Raw genomic sequence first — 18,264 nt, 5'->3', positions numbered from 1 at the left:
AGACCTACTCCTTGTCTCTCCTAATGTGTGGCTTTCCATCCGCAATAAACAGTGGGGAAAGTAAAACCAAGCTGAAAGTATTTGCTGACAAAGGCTAACATGAAAATATTTCAGAGCTTTCAATGTTATTTTAAGAGCTATAGGTACTTTTTTCCTTTTCAACTTGGGATAAGGTCCTAACATTGACTGCTGTTAAACAAGGCTGACCTGGGAAGGTACAGGGTGGTTAGCCCTACATATTTCCAAGCTATTTCAATAATGTAAAGGAGAATGTACTATTTTCTAAGAAGAAAAGAACTGAGCATTTCCTGCGTATTCCTACCCTCAACATTGACATGCAATAACATTATGAAAAATAAGTTTCATGGTGACAACATGTCAGTTATATATGGGATGACAGAGGGAAATAAGTGAAATAATGTGCAATAGGAAGATTGTGGGTCTGCAAAAGGTATTTCCCTTCTGTTGACATTTAAAAGACACTGGACAAATGCAAAACACCCAAAGAGGTAACAAGGAATTCGTAGGGCATCTAAAAAATCTTTGTAAGCATAACTTTGTAAACGTAAAAAGAGGTTAAAATCTTTGTAAGATTTTAGGAGCTAATAAAAACATTTGCTAATTTGAAATCAGCTGATTCTACTTAATTCTGTGGTTATCTGTCTAGAACCTTTACTACATTAGTTTCAGCAGACATCTTCAAAAGAGCTGGGTCCCATTCATTTTTTTAAATGTTTATTTATTTTTAAGAGAGACCGAGCATGAGCAGCGGAGGGACAGAGAGAGAGGGAGATACAGACTCTTAAGCAGTCTCCAGGTTCTGAGCTATCAGCACAGAGCCTGGTATGGGGCCCAAACTCAGGAACCGTGAGATCATGACCTGAGCTGAAGTTGGATGCTTAGCTGACTGAGCCACCCAGGCACCCCGAGCTGGGTCCAATTTTAATTACCAATTAAAATGCACACACAATCATATATATATTACATATACCATATATATATGGTCTGTATACAATTTGTAATAGCATTTTTGAGTACTGAATATGTAAATGTACCAACTTGACATGCATTGCTTCATTTAACCCTTTACAATGTTTTGGATACTTTTTTTTTGTTTTTGTTTTTCTAGGGGAGAGAGAGAGAGACAGTGTGAGCAGGGGAGGGTCAGAGAGAGAGGGAGTCACAGGCTGAAACAGGCTCCAGGCTCTGAGCTGGCAGTCAGCACAGAGCCCGATGTGGGGCTCGAACCCACGAACCTCGAGATCATGACCTTAGCGAAAGTTGGACGCTTAACCGACTAAGCCACCCAGGTGCCCCTTTTTTAAATGTGTGTGGTTTTTTTTTTTTTTTTTTTTTGGATACTTTCATTGTCCTGATTATAAAGAAAGCCTTAGGGAGGTAAGACAACTTGCCCAAAGTTGTGAACTGACAGAGGCAGGATTTGAACCCAGGCCTGTATAATCAGTGAGCCAGATCTCTTAACCATTTTTACTCCACTTTCAACAAATGAAGCTACTTCTCTCAGAACAGAAATTTCTACCAATTATCACTGTACTGAACTTTTCTCTAATCTTGTCCACTACTTCATGACTTATACACAGTGCACAAAATTTGATCAAAACACCAAATGATGCTTCATCACATTGTATAGATTTTTGCATTAAAATAAATCTGAACCCTAGTCACAAATTAATCACATTCTAAATGTCAATATCTACAAAAATTTAAAAGCAGTTCCCATTTTCCTAGCATAAAGCACTGAGAAGGCAATTAAGTTAATTATCCTATAAAGAAATCAGAGAGTGGCCCACAAAAATCCTAATTTACGTGAAGGAAGTGACCTTCCTACAGACAGTATAATTACAGCTTTCTTCTTTGAAAAGGCCAGACTATTATAAAGGAGGAAAGAAATGGATTTAGCCTACGAATTTAAAATTATTTTCCTGTGCATGAAATTTATGGGGAGGAGAACAAACCTATTTTAAATATTCCAGCTGTAAGGTGTTTTGTAGTCAAACTATTAAGTGCTCACCTGCACCTCATTTTTAGTTACAGGACAACCAACTTTTCTGTGGCTAAGGAAGATCTACTGCAAGCTACCACAAAAGAAATTACCACAGTCTGAGGTCTTCCTCCATTATATAAGTGTAGATGGAAAGTTTTAGAATGTACTATTAAATTAAAGAGCTGGAAAGGAAAAAAAAATCTTTCTAAGTCCTGTAAGAAACCGTAGAATACCAACAGAAAAGGCTCAGCTTGTTATGTAGTTCAGGTTAAACATATTATCAGAGAGCTAATCCTTTTGCTTTGCCAAAGGATTTTTCACTTACACCCCACGCCCAGAATGATATTCAAAGACAGAACTTTGTCTCAAAGAAACAATTCAGAGATGTAAATTCAATAGTTATAACTAAAGTATACTTTGTAGATTATTAAACAAACATACTTTTAAGAGTTCTAGTTATGACTTTTAAATTGAATCATCTCTCAGGTGCACCAAGAAAACTTACTTAAAGGAACTCTATTTTGGAAAAATACACTGAGTAAAGAAAAAAAATGAAGGTAAGATACAATAAAGTTTATTTATTAAGTTGATTTTTAAGTATTGGGCTGGAATAAAATATGCACTTTGAAATCTTATGTTGAGTGCTAAAAATTAGTAACCTCTCTCTCACCCAATTTCACAAGAACCCAGTGAACTCTTCCAGGTGCTGGAGAAAGAGCAGGGAACAAGACCACTAGAGTCACTGCTCTCATCACACTAACATAAGGTTCATCTTCATGTTAAAGTGATGCAACGAATTACCAAAAGGCGATGAAGAAGGCTTCTCGGTATAGAGTCTCAACTTGATGAACTAAAGGCCTCATGCCAACTCCTGTCTCTTCCTTCTTCAGTTTGATCCCACACTCTGCCTCCACCTGTTCCTGTCGAAACTGCAGCCAACAGTGTCTTAGTGGCTGTGGCCGCTGGTGCTCTGGTCAAAGGGCTCAGGCCGGGCACCCTCCCTCTGGGGTCTGTCCAGGGCTCGCTCCCACTACCCACCCCCTCACACACCCACCATCTACCTCCCTGTCTCACAAGTCCTCAGCCCTAAGTTGGGCAGTTGCCACAATGGGGACCTTGACGATACTCTGCCTTTGTGAAAAAGAACGTGACCGACAAAACCACCTGCTCTCGTGGAGTTTAGTATTATGTACTGGGGGCGGGGGAGGGGAGGAACAACGACAGAAACTAAGATTATAAAATAGCTACATAGTGCCAAGTGTTACAGAGAAAAATAAAACACGGAAAAGAGTAGGAGAGCAGGACAGGGAATGGCCCCGGGAAGAAGGTGAATTTAAGTCAACGCGGGAAACAGATGAACTCAATACTTTTTAAACATTAAAAATTTAGCAGCTACTTTGCTTCTGTACAGGATGAACATAGAATTTAGCAGCCAAACTAGAACACTTATCCAGGACCAATGCTAAACAGGAAGAGATGCCAAGAGAACCCAGGAGAGCCCCAGAAAGACGAGTATTAGATCAAAAATGGGGATAACAATATCTACCTTTTAAGGTTATTGTTGAATTGACAATACTTTAAAAGGTGTAACACATAGGGGTGCCTGGGTGGCTCAGTCAGTTAAGTGTCCAACTTCAGTTCAGGTCCTGATCTCATGGTTCATGGGTTCGAGCCCTACATCGGGCTCTGCATTGACAGCTCAGAGTGTGGAGCCTGCTTTGGATTCTGTGTTTTCCTCTCTCTCTCTGCCCCTCCCCCACTCACACTCAGTCTCTCAAAAATAAACAAACATGAAAAAAATAAAATTAGGGGCACCTGGGTGGCTCAGTCAGTTAAGCATCCGACTTCGGCTCAGGTCATGATCACACGGTTAGTGGGTTCAAGCCCCGTGTCGGGCTCTGTGCTGACAACTAGCTCGGAGCCTGGAGCCTGTTTCAGATTCTGTATCTCCCTCTCTCTCTGACCCTCCCCTGCTCACGCTCGCTCTCTCTCTCTCTCTCAGAAATAAATAAAATATTTTAAAAAGGAAAGAAAAAAATAAAAATAAAATAAAAATAACGTTTCAAGTGACTGACAGTTCCTATTAGTCAAGACTTTCAGGTCTACGGTAAGAAGTTGTGTCACCTAACACATGAGCAAAGAGAAAATATTAGAAGAAAAAAAGGGAAGTGATTTTCTTCATCTATTCTTGGGGAGTAGTATTTTTGGATTAAGGAAAATAAGCAGCTATAAACTACGAAGCTTTTCCAAAGCTCCATAATGAAGCCTATTTTCTGAATGAACCACTACAACACTCACAGGAACTAACGGCAAGGAACTGGCTTTGAGACCTTTTCCAGATGAAAAAGTATGAATAGTGGGACCCACGAATCAATGCCAGAAATGGACAACAAAAGATCTGGAGTGAGTATTCTAAATAAGGGCTTTTAGTGCATCAATGATACATATGATTCCCAATACAATTTTCCTCAAGTTTACAGAAATGGGTTACTATCGAGACCATAGGGGAAGAAACGTGAAACGCACTCCTGCCGGCTCTGGGAAGCTTTCATGACCTTATAGGATGCCCCCTGCAAGTGGCGATTACAGAAATATCTTTTACTTTTTTTTTTTTAATTTTTTAAAAATTTATTTCTGAGAGAGAAAGCGAGAGAGTGAGCAGGGGAGGGTCAGAGAGAGAGAGAGAGACACAGAATCTGAAACAGGCTCCAGGCTCTAAGCTGGCTGTTAGCACAGAGCCCGATGCGGGGCTCGAACCCACAAACCGTGAGATCATGACCTGAGCCAATGTCAGATGCTCAACCGACTGACCCACCCAGGCGCCCCAGAAATATCTTTTACTTTTCTATTTTCTTTTCTGTCTCCCCAGTGCCCACAATGTGGTTAAAGCAAATCTCCCAGGTTAACAAAAACTCACGAGTTGTTCATTTGGTTCCAAAAACTTGGAAACCAGCATTAGTTCTCAATTGAAAATGAGCTTATACTGGGCACCACGCTGACTTCAGAACAATGGTTGCCATCATTGGCAGTTTCCTCCTTGCTTCTCCCTGAATCCTTCTCTTCCCTTCTTTTCACTGTTTTCACCATCACTGGCCTGAGTTTACCACTTTCTATAAAAGGACTATAGAGGGGCTCTAATTAGCATCCTCATCACTTTCCTATTTCTTCCACAGTGGGCATCTGCGTGTGACGTGTGACGACTCACACCCTGTGTTGAGGTGTTAAAAGCGGTGGGAGGCGGGAGCTTAGAGAATTCTCTTCGAAAACTTAAAGTGCTTACCGACACCAATAGGATCATGATATTGATCTATTAACACTATACATACACATACACATGTGTATAGTAGACATATTCTATTAAATAGCCATCATTATAGCTCTATTTTTTTTTAATTAGGTAAGAGAAATGCAGTTTTTCCTGTTTGCATAACATCTATTAATAACAGGATTCTTGAAAATTACTATTCATATAACTTCAAAATTCAGCACATGACTATTACCCTGCTAAAGATGGGATACAATCTAGTCAAAATTTCCTAGAAAGCAAGCAGTGGAGGACTTGAATTAGGTGAGTATTCCTGAGAAGTCTGGCTGCACAGCAAAGACCAGGAAGCTATTTCTTGTTTACGTCTGCAGAATCTTTTTAAGAATAGGTTTCTCTTTCTCCTTCAACATGTCTCTTTCCTCCCCCCACCCCTTCCTCACTAGCTACAGTGGGCCAGAGCATTGCTTTTGTTTTTAGTACTATGGATAAAGTAGATTAAAATACCAGGGAAAAGTGCTTCCTCCATTACTCAAGATCAACGATTAATATCTTTATGTTCAGAGACATTAAAAACTGGCAGTAAGAAGTTAATGGGAGATGGAAAAGCCCAGGTTTCAAGAGCATGGGTTTAAATCCTGATTTCCCCAGTCATATGAACTTCAACAAATGATTTAATCTGGCTGGGCTCCTGGTTCCACTTCTGTACAGTGGGGATTACAGGTCCCATGTGTGGTAACTGAATTTATGCACAGAAAGCACTTAGGACAGTGTTTGGCCAACAAAGTAGGTGCTCAATAAATGATAGCTATTATGATGACTCTTATTATAATAATTATAATTAAGGGGGCTGAAGAAGTAGTCAGAGATACTGAGGAGATAACCACACAAGGTATGTTTGTGTTTAGTGGAAAGGGAGAGGGCAGTGGTTAGTCAGTGTTCTCAGTTATATAATCCAGGAATACATTCCATCATCTTTACTATTATTCAGAGGGAGTAAATATTGCAGTTACATTTTAAAATTCAAGTCAATCTATATTTCAACATCTTACAATTTTTTAAATACCATCAATGGAAAGCATCCCAGAGGATCCCATTTAACAGAGATGTTAAAATGTGAAAAAGTGTACATTTTAGATTTGATGAAATACATTGAGATCTGGAAAACAATACAGAGAGATTTCAGGTATCAGATGTTCCACAGTCTCATCTTTTGCTATGAGAGCTGGAAACTAAAATCTTGCTTCTGATGATACCTAGGATATCTATCACTCAGATTGTTTTTTAAAGCAAGCCATTAGATCTGGGCAGAAAAAAAAACACAACCTTTTTTTTTTTTTTTTTTTTTTTTTTTTTTTTTTTTTTTTTTTTTTTTTTTTTTTTTTTTTTTTAAGGTTTTCATTTTTGAGTGAGAGAGAGACAGAGAATCCCAAGCAGGCTCCCCGCTCGGCGTGAGCCCAACATGGGCCCCAGTCTCACAACTGTGGGGCCAAAATCAAGAAATGGTGACTCAACCAACTGAGCCACCCAGGTGCCCCTAATTTTTTTTTATTTAAGTAGGCTCCACACCCAAAGTGGGGCTTGAACTCATGACCCAAAGATCAAGAGTCACACACTCTTCCCGCTGAGTCAGCCAGATGCCGCAAAAGACAATTTTTTAAAATTATTTTATTTATTTCTGAGAGAGAGAGAGAGAGAGAAACAGCAACAGCATCAGCAGGGGAGGGTCAGAGAGAGAGGGAGATGCAGAATCTGAAACAGGCTCCAGGCTCTGAGCTAGTTGTCAGCACAGAGCCCAACGCAGGGCTTGAACCCACGAACCACGAGGTCATGACCTGAGCCAAAGTCGGACGCTTAACCGACTGAGCCACCTAGGCGCCCCAAAGACAATTTTTATTAGAAGTTTTGACGTCAAAAGCCAAGTCCTAAGAGTGATAAAAAGGCTGTGAAAGTAAAATAGCAAGAATGGGAAACCAGAGACAAAGCTAGAAGGGAACAAAACTTTGGACAACAAAACATTCTAGGTCTTTCCGTAGAGGAGCAACCCAGGTCCTCCAAATTCCAAAGGTCTCTTAGTCCAGGCATATCACAGCATCAGAAAGATGCCGGGATTACTCACAACTGGTAAACTAATAAAGGACACCTCGTCCATGAATGTTCAACAAGGCCGAAGTATACCACTCTCATGCCTCCCCTAATACATCGCTGCACGGAATTACCACATGTTGCTGATAGGAGCATACAAATGATATAGACACAAAAGGAAAGCACAGAACCACTGACGTAAGAGTCTGTGGGCTAGGAGCACACGCCAGAAAGACAGCCCATCACTACAGCACAGCCACTAAGTCCCCGGGCCTATCCTTGAGCATCCTCATTAATAAGGAGCACACCACTATCAAAGGAACCCGGGTGCATTTTCTGACAGCATTGCCAGAAAAGTCTTATGTTGAACCAAGATGTGCCAAGCTAGTTTGGGATTCTTCTGTTTACTTAATATTTACTGTGCCCTTGCATGGACTTCGAAGGGCTCCTGAGGAGTGATGGCAATGGATGACTCCAGTTAGGGACCGGTGGGGCAGGTGCAACAGACCGACATGAAGAACCGGAGCTGGCTGGCAAGAGTGGATGAGGACTGTTTTCTAGGAACATGCAGACAAAGAGTCAGGGAAACCTAAGGGAGGGCTGGCCTCACGTCCTGACCAGGGGCTCCGTGGATCGTGCAAGATGACCAATGGCCACTTGAGTTGCCAGAGAATCAGTGTGAAGAGAAGGCCAGACTTCAGTTAGGAGAGAGAGGTATATGGTGGCGGTTCCGTGATGCGGTGCAGGCTTTAGGGAAGTCTGACATGAAACTGGGGCTCAGGACAGCACGAGAGGGAAGGTGGGGGAGACAGGACCTCTCGGCAGGGACTCGCGGTGGAAGAGGGTTAAGCAGCAAGGGGCTGGAAAGGGACAGCAAGATGTGCTCAGCACATCCGAGCTTGCACTCAGTTGGTGTAACCGTAAGCACCCAATCACAGTCTCGTGAGACAGCACCAGATTAGAGGGACTCATAAATGAAAAGAGAAAGCCAGACTGTAAGGAGAGCAATTGTGTTAATCCCAACAAAAATACTGAAATGCGTTATCTCAATACGTCCCAAGCACTGCTCTAAGCCTTCAAGAATATTAACTTTTATTCTTCCAACAACTCTACAAAGTAGGCAAAATTAATATTCCCACATTATATATAAGGGAACAGAGTCAAAAAGACCACTTAATTACTAGAGGAGGATTCAAACTCAGCCAGTCTAACTCCAAAGCCGATACTATCAGCCCTTTTCAGGGATTCTTCTCACCTACATATCTAGGCCCTGACACAATGCCTGGTCCATAGTGAACGCTGATTTAGGGAAGGACTGAAGGATCCCTAGCTTTAGTGGGATTATAGGAGGCAAATTTTGTAATGAAGGATACGGGGAATTGAAAAGAGAACAGAGATATATCGATCAAGTTAATTGGTGTAGGGCTCTGAATGGAACTTGAGGGCAAAATCATTTTTCCAACCTGGTATAGATTTCCTTCCTCTGAACTACAACCACTCTAATCATTGCTTTTACATACAACACTAACTTATACCCAGGTGTTTATTATAGGTCACATTCCTCTTTCTAGGACGGAAATGACCAAAGGTCAAGGCATTTGCCTCATTCATCTCTGGACTTCCAATATCATTTATCAATATGGTATGTCACCAAATGATACCATGAAGTAGCATAATTTAGGGAAAAAAGGTATAGGTCACTCAACTTTCTGCCAAGGAAATGAAAATCACTGTGTTTAAAAGTTTTATTTTTCAGGGCACCTGGGAAGCTGAATCAGTTAAGCATCTGACTCTCGGTTTGGGCTCAGATCATGATCTCACCGTTTGTGGGATGTTTGTGGAATGAAGCCCTGCATTGGATTGGGTTCTGCACTCACAGCATGGGGCCTGCTTGAGACTCTCTCTCTCCCTCTCTCTCTGCCCCTCCCCAGCTCATTAAATAAATAAATAAATAAATAAATATATAAATAAATGGTTTTCTATCGAGGGTTTTAGTTGGCTATAATTTGATAATCTCACACATATTATACTGCACTGTACTTGAAACTGTACACAAAACCCATCTGTATTCTTCAGTTAGGGCATCTTATTTATTTGGTTCTACACACTGACTTTTCACATCCTAAATATGCTCACTAGCATACATTTAAAAAAAACAAACCTTTTCTCAACATCTTTGCACTTTTTAGGGTTCCTATTAACGTGTGGTCTAACACAAAATCTTGCTAGGGGCCCCAGAGAACAACACAGCCTCCGCAGAGCAGGTGGGGTACTGGTGTGCAGCAAGGCTGCACTGTGGCTCAGGCAGTCCCCAGAACAGTGGCAGCTCCCCAGTTTCTGCAGATGCTGCGGCTCAAGTTGATGGCTTAATTTCAGGGCGCTGGTACGCACGGGGGGCATAGCAGCTGGGTTTGTCTTCTTCACTGTGTTCTTGCATAAGGGAGGCAACACAAAATTGATCATGGTCACCCAAAATACTTGTTGGTGTTGTCCACACTGGCAGCTACACTGTGGGGACAGAGAACTATTTCTAGACAATGCTCTGCAAACAATGCTAAATTTATTCATGAAAACAAACACACAATTCCTGAACTATGATCAATGCAGGACTAGTTCAAATAAGAAGATGTGTAAGAATTTTAAAAGTTTCATCTCCACACTGAGAGATTACTGGTAAAGATTTAACCAACAGTCACTAAGGTGATCATTTTAGAATACCTTATTGTAGATATCAATAACAGACAGATGGGGAGCCACAGAATGCTTCTGACAATGTGAAGATTATGATCAAGACCCAGATTTAAGAAAATTAATTGGGTGAGGGGGAGGCACCTGGGTGGCTCAGTTGGTTAAACGTCTGACTTTGGCTCAGGTCATGATCTCACAACTCGAGCTGAGAAACAAGAACAAAGTAGAAAATACCTATAACAGATATAAAAAACTGCAATGAAGAATCAGCCAGAAATGGGCAAAAAGTTGGCCAAAAAATACAGAGGGCTCAGATGATGTACTAGTTGAGGGCCATCTAGATCGTTCTTTGCTTTGCACCTGCTCATTTTGGTGACCTGTGCTCAGGACCAAAGGCAGGGTTTACCCATGTTTGGAAATGCACAGTAGTTCATAAAGCTGGTTGCCCATTAGAATAATCTGAGGCACTTATTAAAAAGTACCGCTTCTCTAGCCTATCCGTGCGGATTCTGACTCATTATACCCAGGGTGTGGCTGGGAATTTTTAATTAGCACTCCTAGTAATTACGATGCAGCCAGTATGGGGACCTTTGGAAACCAAGTAGATCATCAAAATAACCTGATGTACTTTTCTTTTTAATGTTTACTTATTTATTTTGAGAGAGAGAGAGAGAGAGAGAGAGAGAGAGGGAGAGAGAATCCAAGCAGGCTCCAGGTTGTCAGCATGAAGCTTGATGTGGGGCTCAGTCCCACGAGTTGTGAGATCATGACTTGAGCTGAGATCAAGAGCTGGACATTTAACCAACTGAGCCACCCACCCTGTCCTGATGTACTTTTTTTTTTTTTCATTTTTGAGAGTGAAAGTGGGAGAGGGGCAGAGAGAGTAAGTGACAGAGGATCCAAAGGGGGCTCTACACTGACAGCAGAGAGCCCAATGCACAGCTTGAACCCACAAACAGAATCATGAGATCATGACCTGAGCCAAAGTTGGGTGCTTAACCAACTGAGCCACCCAGGCAACCCCCAATGTACTTTTTTTAAAAGTACAGGCTTCTGGGCTCCTGTCCAAATCTAGCGAATCTCACACTACACTCACACTACACTCACAAAATTAAATGCATAATGTTTGATGTCTTTTTCAAACAACTTTTCAGCACATGCATGTAGAAAAGAACTTCAGTACAACTGTGACTATACTAGCTATGAATCCAGGGCCCTGGAAGCCCAGAGGTAGTGACTTTGGGTAGACTCCCAATCCCTTCCCCAAATGCCCCACATCCTCTTCTGTCATCATTTGGATCCATGAACCCAAGTATCTGTCAGCAGAAGAGAAATGCAAGTAAATAAGTAAATGTGGAATAAGTCTCTGAATATCCTCAGCTTCACAAGCTGGCATGGCTGTTCGTTAAGAGACAAAGGACCACTTGAACTGCTTTTGGAAGGAAATCCAAGGTTCCTGTCCCTCTTAAGGACTTTCGCAGTTCAAAGTCCATCTGTAAGTAGCTTCAAGAAACATTGACAACATTGACGTACACCACCATTTTATTATAAATCTTTAAAATATTTGTTCAGATCATTGTTTTAATTGTAAAATACATTATGAACATCACAAAGAAGAGTAGTGTTAACATGTAACACATCAGTGCTGCATTGCACTTTGCCTCTCAAAGCCCTGGGAAACCTTCAAGAACTAGAGTTACAAGTGTATGAGCACTGAGACCAAAGACCCAGTCAGATCCTGCTCCTAAAGATTAGGCTAGTTGTACAGCGTTATGGTCAAGACCTTCTGAAACTTGATCTTTCTCTCGAAAATGATACTAGAACCTATCTTAGTTGCAAATGACATATCAGATAAAGGGTTAATATCCAGAATCTATAAGGAACTCACCAAACTCCACACCCGAAAAACAAACAACCCAGTGAAGAAATGGGCAGAAGATATGAACAGACACTTCTCCAAAGAGGACATCCAGATGGCCAACAGACACATGAAACGATGCTCAGCATCCCTCCTCATCAGGGAAATACAAATCAAAACCACACTGAGATACCACCTCACGCCGGTCAGAGTGGCTAAAATGAGCAAATCAGAGAACTCTAGATGCTGACGAGGATGTGGAGAAACGGGCACCCTCCTACACTGTTGGTGGGAATGTAAACTGGTACAGCCTCTCTGGAAAACAGTGTGGAGGTTCCTCAGGAAACTAACACTAGAACTCCCCTATGACCCAGCAATAGCACTGCTAGGAATTTACCCAAGGGATACAAAAATGCTGATGCATAGGAGCACACGTACCCCAATGTTCATAGCAGCACTCTCAACAATAGCTAAAACATGGAAAGAGGCTAAGTGTCCATCCACGGACGAATGGATCAAGAAGATGGGGTTTATCGGGGCGCCTGGGTGGCTTAGTCAGTTAAGCGTCCGACTTTTGCTTAGGTCATGATCTCACGGTTCATGGGTTCGAGCCCCGCGTCGGGCTCTGTGCTGACTGCCAGCTCAGAGCCTGGAGCCTGTTTCAGAGTCTGTGTCTCCCTCTCTCTCTGACCCTCCCCTGCTCACGCTATCTCTCTCTCTCTCTCTCTCTCTCTTAGAAATAAATAAAAATTTAAAAAAAGAAGATGGGGTTTATCTATACCATGGAATACTACATGGCAATGAGAAATAATGAAATCTGGCCATGTGTAGCAACATGGATGGACCTTGAGGGTGTTATGCTGAGCGAAATAAGTCAGGCAGAGAAGGACAAATATCATATGTTTGCACATATAGGAGGATTAGGAGGAACTTAACTGAGGAACATGGGGGAGAAGGGGGGAAATGGTGGGGGAAAGGGAGAGAGGCAAACCATGAGAGCCTCTTGAATGCTGACAAAAACTGAGGACTGATGGATGTGGGGGGGAGGGGGGATGGGCATGGAGGAGGGCACTTGTGGGGATGAGCACTGGGTGTTATGTGGAAACTAATTTGACAATAAACTATTTGTAAAAAAAAATTTAATTTAATTTAAAAAAAATAAAGACCAAGGAGAGAGAAATTGCAAAAAAAAAAAAAAAAAAAAAAATAGAACCTATCTTACAGGATTGTTAGAAGAAGTGGAAGCAAAACTACATGGAATCCTGGTTCAGAGACAGCATTCAATAGACAGTACGTGCTCATCACTGTTACTCAAATCTCCATCCTTCCTCACACAACAAAGGTGAAATCAGTCCTCTAAAAGTGCTCGGGGTATTGGAGTTAAGTACTGAAAATCTGAGTACTCTAGTTGTGATGAGAACTGGAAAAAGAAAGTCTACTTATAGAAAGCTCGCACATCATACAGTGTGCAAAGTCCTTCACCACAAAGCACCTGAATGATGAATAAATTACAACAGATATGCTTCTAAATCTATTTTTATTGTGAAGATAATAAGAAAACAAAGGAGCGTCCCTAGGACAACAGGAAAAAGAAAAAGAACATTTGTGTATGTGTAAAACATCCCTTTAAATTTATGTTTTTTCCATAACAGAATTACATGCTTACTGTTCCGTGCATAGGACCATCGCCTTTGACTCCAGGCACATCTGATTTTGAATCCTAGCAAACCAAGTACAATTTTAAGATTCCAAGCAAGTTAGTAAAACTCTCTGTGCTTCAATTTCTTCAGCTGTAAAGTGGGCTTACCACCACCTATTAAGATTGTTATAAGATAAATTCGTACTTATATATATACATATATACACATACATACATGTTTCACATAGCATATCACTTAGTATAGAAAATGCAGTCATTAAATAATTGCTATTATGAACACTGCAGGGGCAGGATATCCATTCATTCAACAAGTATTTATAGATTATAAAACATTCCTTTCAGACGAAGCATTTGGGTGGCTCAATTGGTTGAACATCCACCTTCAGCTCAGGGCATGATCTCATGGTTCATGAGTTTGAGCCCCACATGGGGTCTGTGCTGACAGCTCAGAGCCTGGAGCCTGCTTCCGATTCTGGGCCTCTCTCCCTCTCTGCCCCTCCCCTATTTACACTCTCTCAAAAATGAATAAACGTTAAAAGTTTTTTTTAAAAAATCCTTGTTATGATACTATCTGGAATGTTTGTTTTGTGCCATTTACTTATATAATCTTATAAAGTACTGTTCTCTCCATTTTCCAGATGAAGAAACTGAGAAATTAAGAGATGTGGTCCAATTCACATAGCTAATAATAAAGGAGGAATTAAAATTTGGGTGCTATATGACCTCCAAAGCCTGTATCTTAATCATCTTAACTCTCTGCTTCACATAGACCGGGAGACACATATTCCAGGTATATTCAGAAGATGCAGTTGGTAGACTTTATTTTCATTTGTTTTTTGGCCCCAAATCAGCAAACTCTAAAAACAGGGGGTTTCACAATCATATAGATATAACACAATATCACTAAACTGAATTTTCTGTTAAGTTCTTGATCTCTCAGTTTTTGTTCCTTCTTTAAAAGGGAAAGTAACATTTCAATTATGAGTAATGTCCACTGTGTATGGAATGGGTCCAAATGTCGTGGTTTCATATATAAATACATTTCTAGGTGCTGCAAAGCAATGGAAACTTTCTGCAAATTTAAACCTGGTTTACTTTTTGATTTCGAGAGGATCCTACTTATATAATGATCATTGGATGAGACTGAATAGGGAGGCAGATTTGATTCAAAGGAGGAAGCACTTTCTAAAATGTTTTTACACTACCCAGTTGCATTAGGGTGTGGTCACTCAATAAGTTAAGGCTACTTGTCAAAATATCAGAGCATTCTCAAATGGATACTATATATTATGGTAAAGAGAAACAATCTGACCTAGGAAGACAGTACTTTTCAGTTTTCAACCCTGAAAGCAAAAACTTTGAGTTCTTGTAAACCATACTAAGACAATATAACCGACCTACAAAAGTTATTGCTGTGTTCTACATATCATTTTATTATTACATTTTTAAGATTTTATTTTTAAAAATATCTTCTAGGGGTGCTTGGGTAGCTCAGTTGGTTAAGCGTCTAACTCTTGAGTTTGGTTCAGGTTATTACCTCACAGTCCTGGGACAGAGACCCACATCAGCTTCTGTGTGGAGCCTGCTTGGGATTGTCTCTCTGCCCCTCCCCTGTTCTCTCTCCCTCAAAAATAAATAAATAAACATTTAAAAAAAAAAAAAAAAGATTTTATTTTTAAGTAATCTCTACACTCAATGTGGTACTCGAAATTATAACCCTGAGATCAAGAGTCACTCCACTGACTGACCCATCCAGGAAACCCTACGTATCATTTTAAAAAGAAAAAAAAGGCCTGTTTCTTCTGTAAGCACAACTGCATTGTATGAAAGATTTATAGACTGCCACAATCCCATTCACTCCTAAGGAAGTCACTTCATCTTTTGCTCACCTAGCCAAGTTTGAAACTAAGCATGTGATTTTAAGTAAAATGATGATGTAAAGAACTTGGATTCTATTACCCTTAGACTGAAAACAGCTGATGACTAAGAAATTTGGTAGCTCAACTTAAAAATTAATTCATAAATAACTTCAAAACAGAGCAAATATATTTTCTTTAAAAAGGAAAATACTCAGGGTGCCTGGGTGGCTCAGTCAGCCACCACCGACTTTAGCTCAGGTCATGATCTCGCTTTGGTGGATTTGAGCCCTTGGACAGGCTCCCGAAGAGCCTACTTGGGATTCTCTTTCTCCGACCCTCCCTGCCTCCTGCTTTCTCTCCCTCTCAAGTACATAAAGTGGAAGGGGGGTCAGGGGGAAGGAAAACATTCTTCCATTCATTTTAGAGTGAATCACACCTAAATTTGGAAGAGATGATTTCAACAGTGTCCTCATTTTGCAGATGAGGAAATTGAGACAAAGCACTATAATTCAGTTACTTTTCTACCTATTTTTTTTTTCACATCACTGTTTCTGCCCTTATCTACCATGGCTATACGTTTGTAACTCACCATGCATCATGTGTATCTATCCTATGACTACTACAGCTTCAGGACAAGGACTAGACAGAGAAATTTTAAAACTCCAATACTTATCACATTCAAACCCTCATGACAGCTCTGCCTAATCAAAACGTATTAAAGTGAATAAAAGTATTTGTATTTCTGCCACCTAAATGAGGGTTTTGCCTCATAACTGGTCTACACACAAGACATTTCCGGTATTGTAAGAAAGGAAAACAAAAAAGGGGGGGGGTGTAAAAAAAAGTTTTACAAATCAAGAAAAAAAATCCCTGGTTTTCAGATAGTTTCAACCTCCCCTCGGATGAACGGAATGCCGTTAAAGAGAGAAGAGAAATAAGTGGGCTTGAAGAGATCATCTTTAGGATTCCCCCCAATACTAAGATTACATGAGAATTCAGAACTCAAAAAAGCACATTACTGATGGCTGAATTTAGCTATACAAAACGAGCAATAAGAGTTCCATTTCTTAATGTTAGGAACAGGTTTCCTTATGAGAGAGACTTTCACATTTAGACTGGAGGTCAAGCGTAGTTTTTTTTTTAATTTTTTTTTATAGTTAATTTATTTGAGACAGAGAGAAACAGAGCATGAGTGGGGGAGGGGCAGAGAGGGAGGGAGACACAGAATCTGAAACAGGCTCCAGGCTCTGAGCTGTCAGCACAGAGCCTGATGCGGGGCTCGAACCCACAACCCGTGAGATCTGACCTGAGCCGAAGTCGGACGCTTAACCGACTGAGCCACCCAGGCGCCCCAGGTCAAGCGTAGTTTTCAAAAGCGAAAACGGGAGCCCTCAGGATAGCCGGACCCAGGTTACTCAATAGCCAGGCTACCGGACTAAGACGAAGATGAACATCAGCCTCCCCCCCCCCCGCCCCCTCAATTTATTTCACGAGTCCTTCACGAGGTCTGCCGGAGCAGGAATTTAGCGAAGAAACTTAAACGTCAGGGTCTAGAAAATCGGTCTTGTTACTCCGCAGCTAGGCTTTTTGTGGCTGTTTTGTTTTTGAGTTATACCTATACTTCCGGAATTCCCTGATAAGCGACCTCCAGGGCACGCTCAGACCTCTGTGAGTCCTGCCCAAGGTCCTTTGGGGGAAGGGACAAAATGGGTAAAGGTGGGTGGCCAGGCTCAGGCGTCCGGGAAACTGCCGTCAGCCGGCTTCTTTAGCAGCCGAGAGACCGGGCACACGCCTCCTTCACCCGCGGCAACGCCCCCGCCGATTCTGCCCCGCGCGACACTCACCTGCGCCGTCTGCGGGCGCCTGGCTCCGGAAGGCGGCCGGCTCGGGCCGTCCCAGGTGTGGCGACGGCCTACTCCAGGGCCGAGGGGTCCCGGGCGGCAGGTAGGAGGGACTGGACTTCCGCCGGATGGCCACCCGCCTGAAGTTGTAGCCGCCGTCGTCGCTCATCGCGCGGGGGTCGCTCGCAGCTCCGCGCCCTCTCCCGCCCTCGTCCGTCCGCGAGCCTGCGCTCGACTTGCTCCTTCGGGGTGACCCGACCCCGGCGGGCGTCGCCTGCATGCCACTCTCGGCGCGACTCGAGACGGGCGACTGCGGGCTGCTCGGCGCCCCCTGCCGAGCGCGCCGCCTCCCCTGCGTCCCCGGGACGCTCGCGGCCGCGCCGAGAGTTCGGCTCCGGCTCCTCCCGCAGCCGCAACGCCTCGGTCTCTGCGGCTCCCGCACTCCCCTGACTCCGCTACCGCGGCGGCCCGCCGGGCTGCGTCCACCCAGTGGCCGGAGCCAATCGCCCGCAGGCCCGGGGGGCGGAGCGCAGGGAGAGTACGTCCCGGGGAAGCGGCCGAGGCCTCGCAGGGCAGACTGGAGCGGCCGCGGCGCGGTTCCCGAGCCGGCTTCCTCGGGACGGCCCCGCCCCGCCCGGCGCGCGACGGGCCCGCCCATTGGCCGCGAGGAGCCGCGCGCGCACACCTGGGGCGCTCAAGGGGCCAGCCGCGCTCACCTGCCCGCCGTGCGCCGGACTCCAGAAGGAGGAGGAGATTGGCAGCAGCTACTCTGAACTCTGCCCAGGGCGTCGCCATTCTATCATACCCGCATGCCTAGGGTCGCACAGACGTTCCAAGCCGCTGTGCTGAGTCCTTGATAAGAATCGTATTTATGGTCGAAGAGCTACCCAGTGACTTAAGTGTTTCAGATCAGGAGACCAAAGCGGAGCGTACACTGGGTCACATAGCGCTGCAGAACTGGAATGCCTACTCGAGTTTATGCATTAATGTCTTGTCCTTTTCTCAC

The 18,264-nt window shown here is 42.9% G+C and overlaps 1 protein-coding gene across 1 annotated transcript in view; it reads right to left on the bottom strand.

The window, feature by feature from the left end:
- The window catches only part of FGD4 (FYVE, RhoGEF and PH domain containing 4), a 217,208-nt gene extending 199,458 nt beyond the window's left edge, over window positions 1–17,750 (bottom strand). The window contains exon 1 of the mRNA XM_039247667.1: window positions 17,262–17,750. Coding sequence (XP_039103598.1) covers window positions 17,262–17,538 — 277 coding nt within the window. The 5' untranslated portion in view covers window positions 17,539–17,750. The remainder of the gene's footprint in view (window positions 1–17,261) is intronic.
- Between the last annotated feature and the right edge of the window lie 514 nt (window positions 17,751–18,264).

The sequence above is a fragment of the Hyaena hyaena genome, unplaced genomic scaffold (assembly GCF_003009895.1).
Source record: "Hyaena hyaena isolate Hyena2069 unplaced genomic scaffold, ASM300989v1 scaffold_303, whole genome shotgun sequence".
Taxonomy (NCBI): domain Eukaryota; kingdom Metazoa; phylum Chordata; class Mammalia; order Carnivora; family Hyaenidae; genus Hyaena; species Hyaena hyaena.
This window is presented reverse-complemented; position numbering and strand designations above follow the sequence as displayed.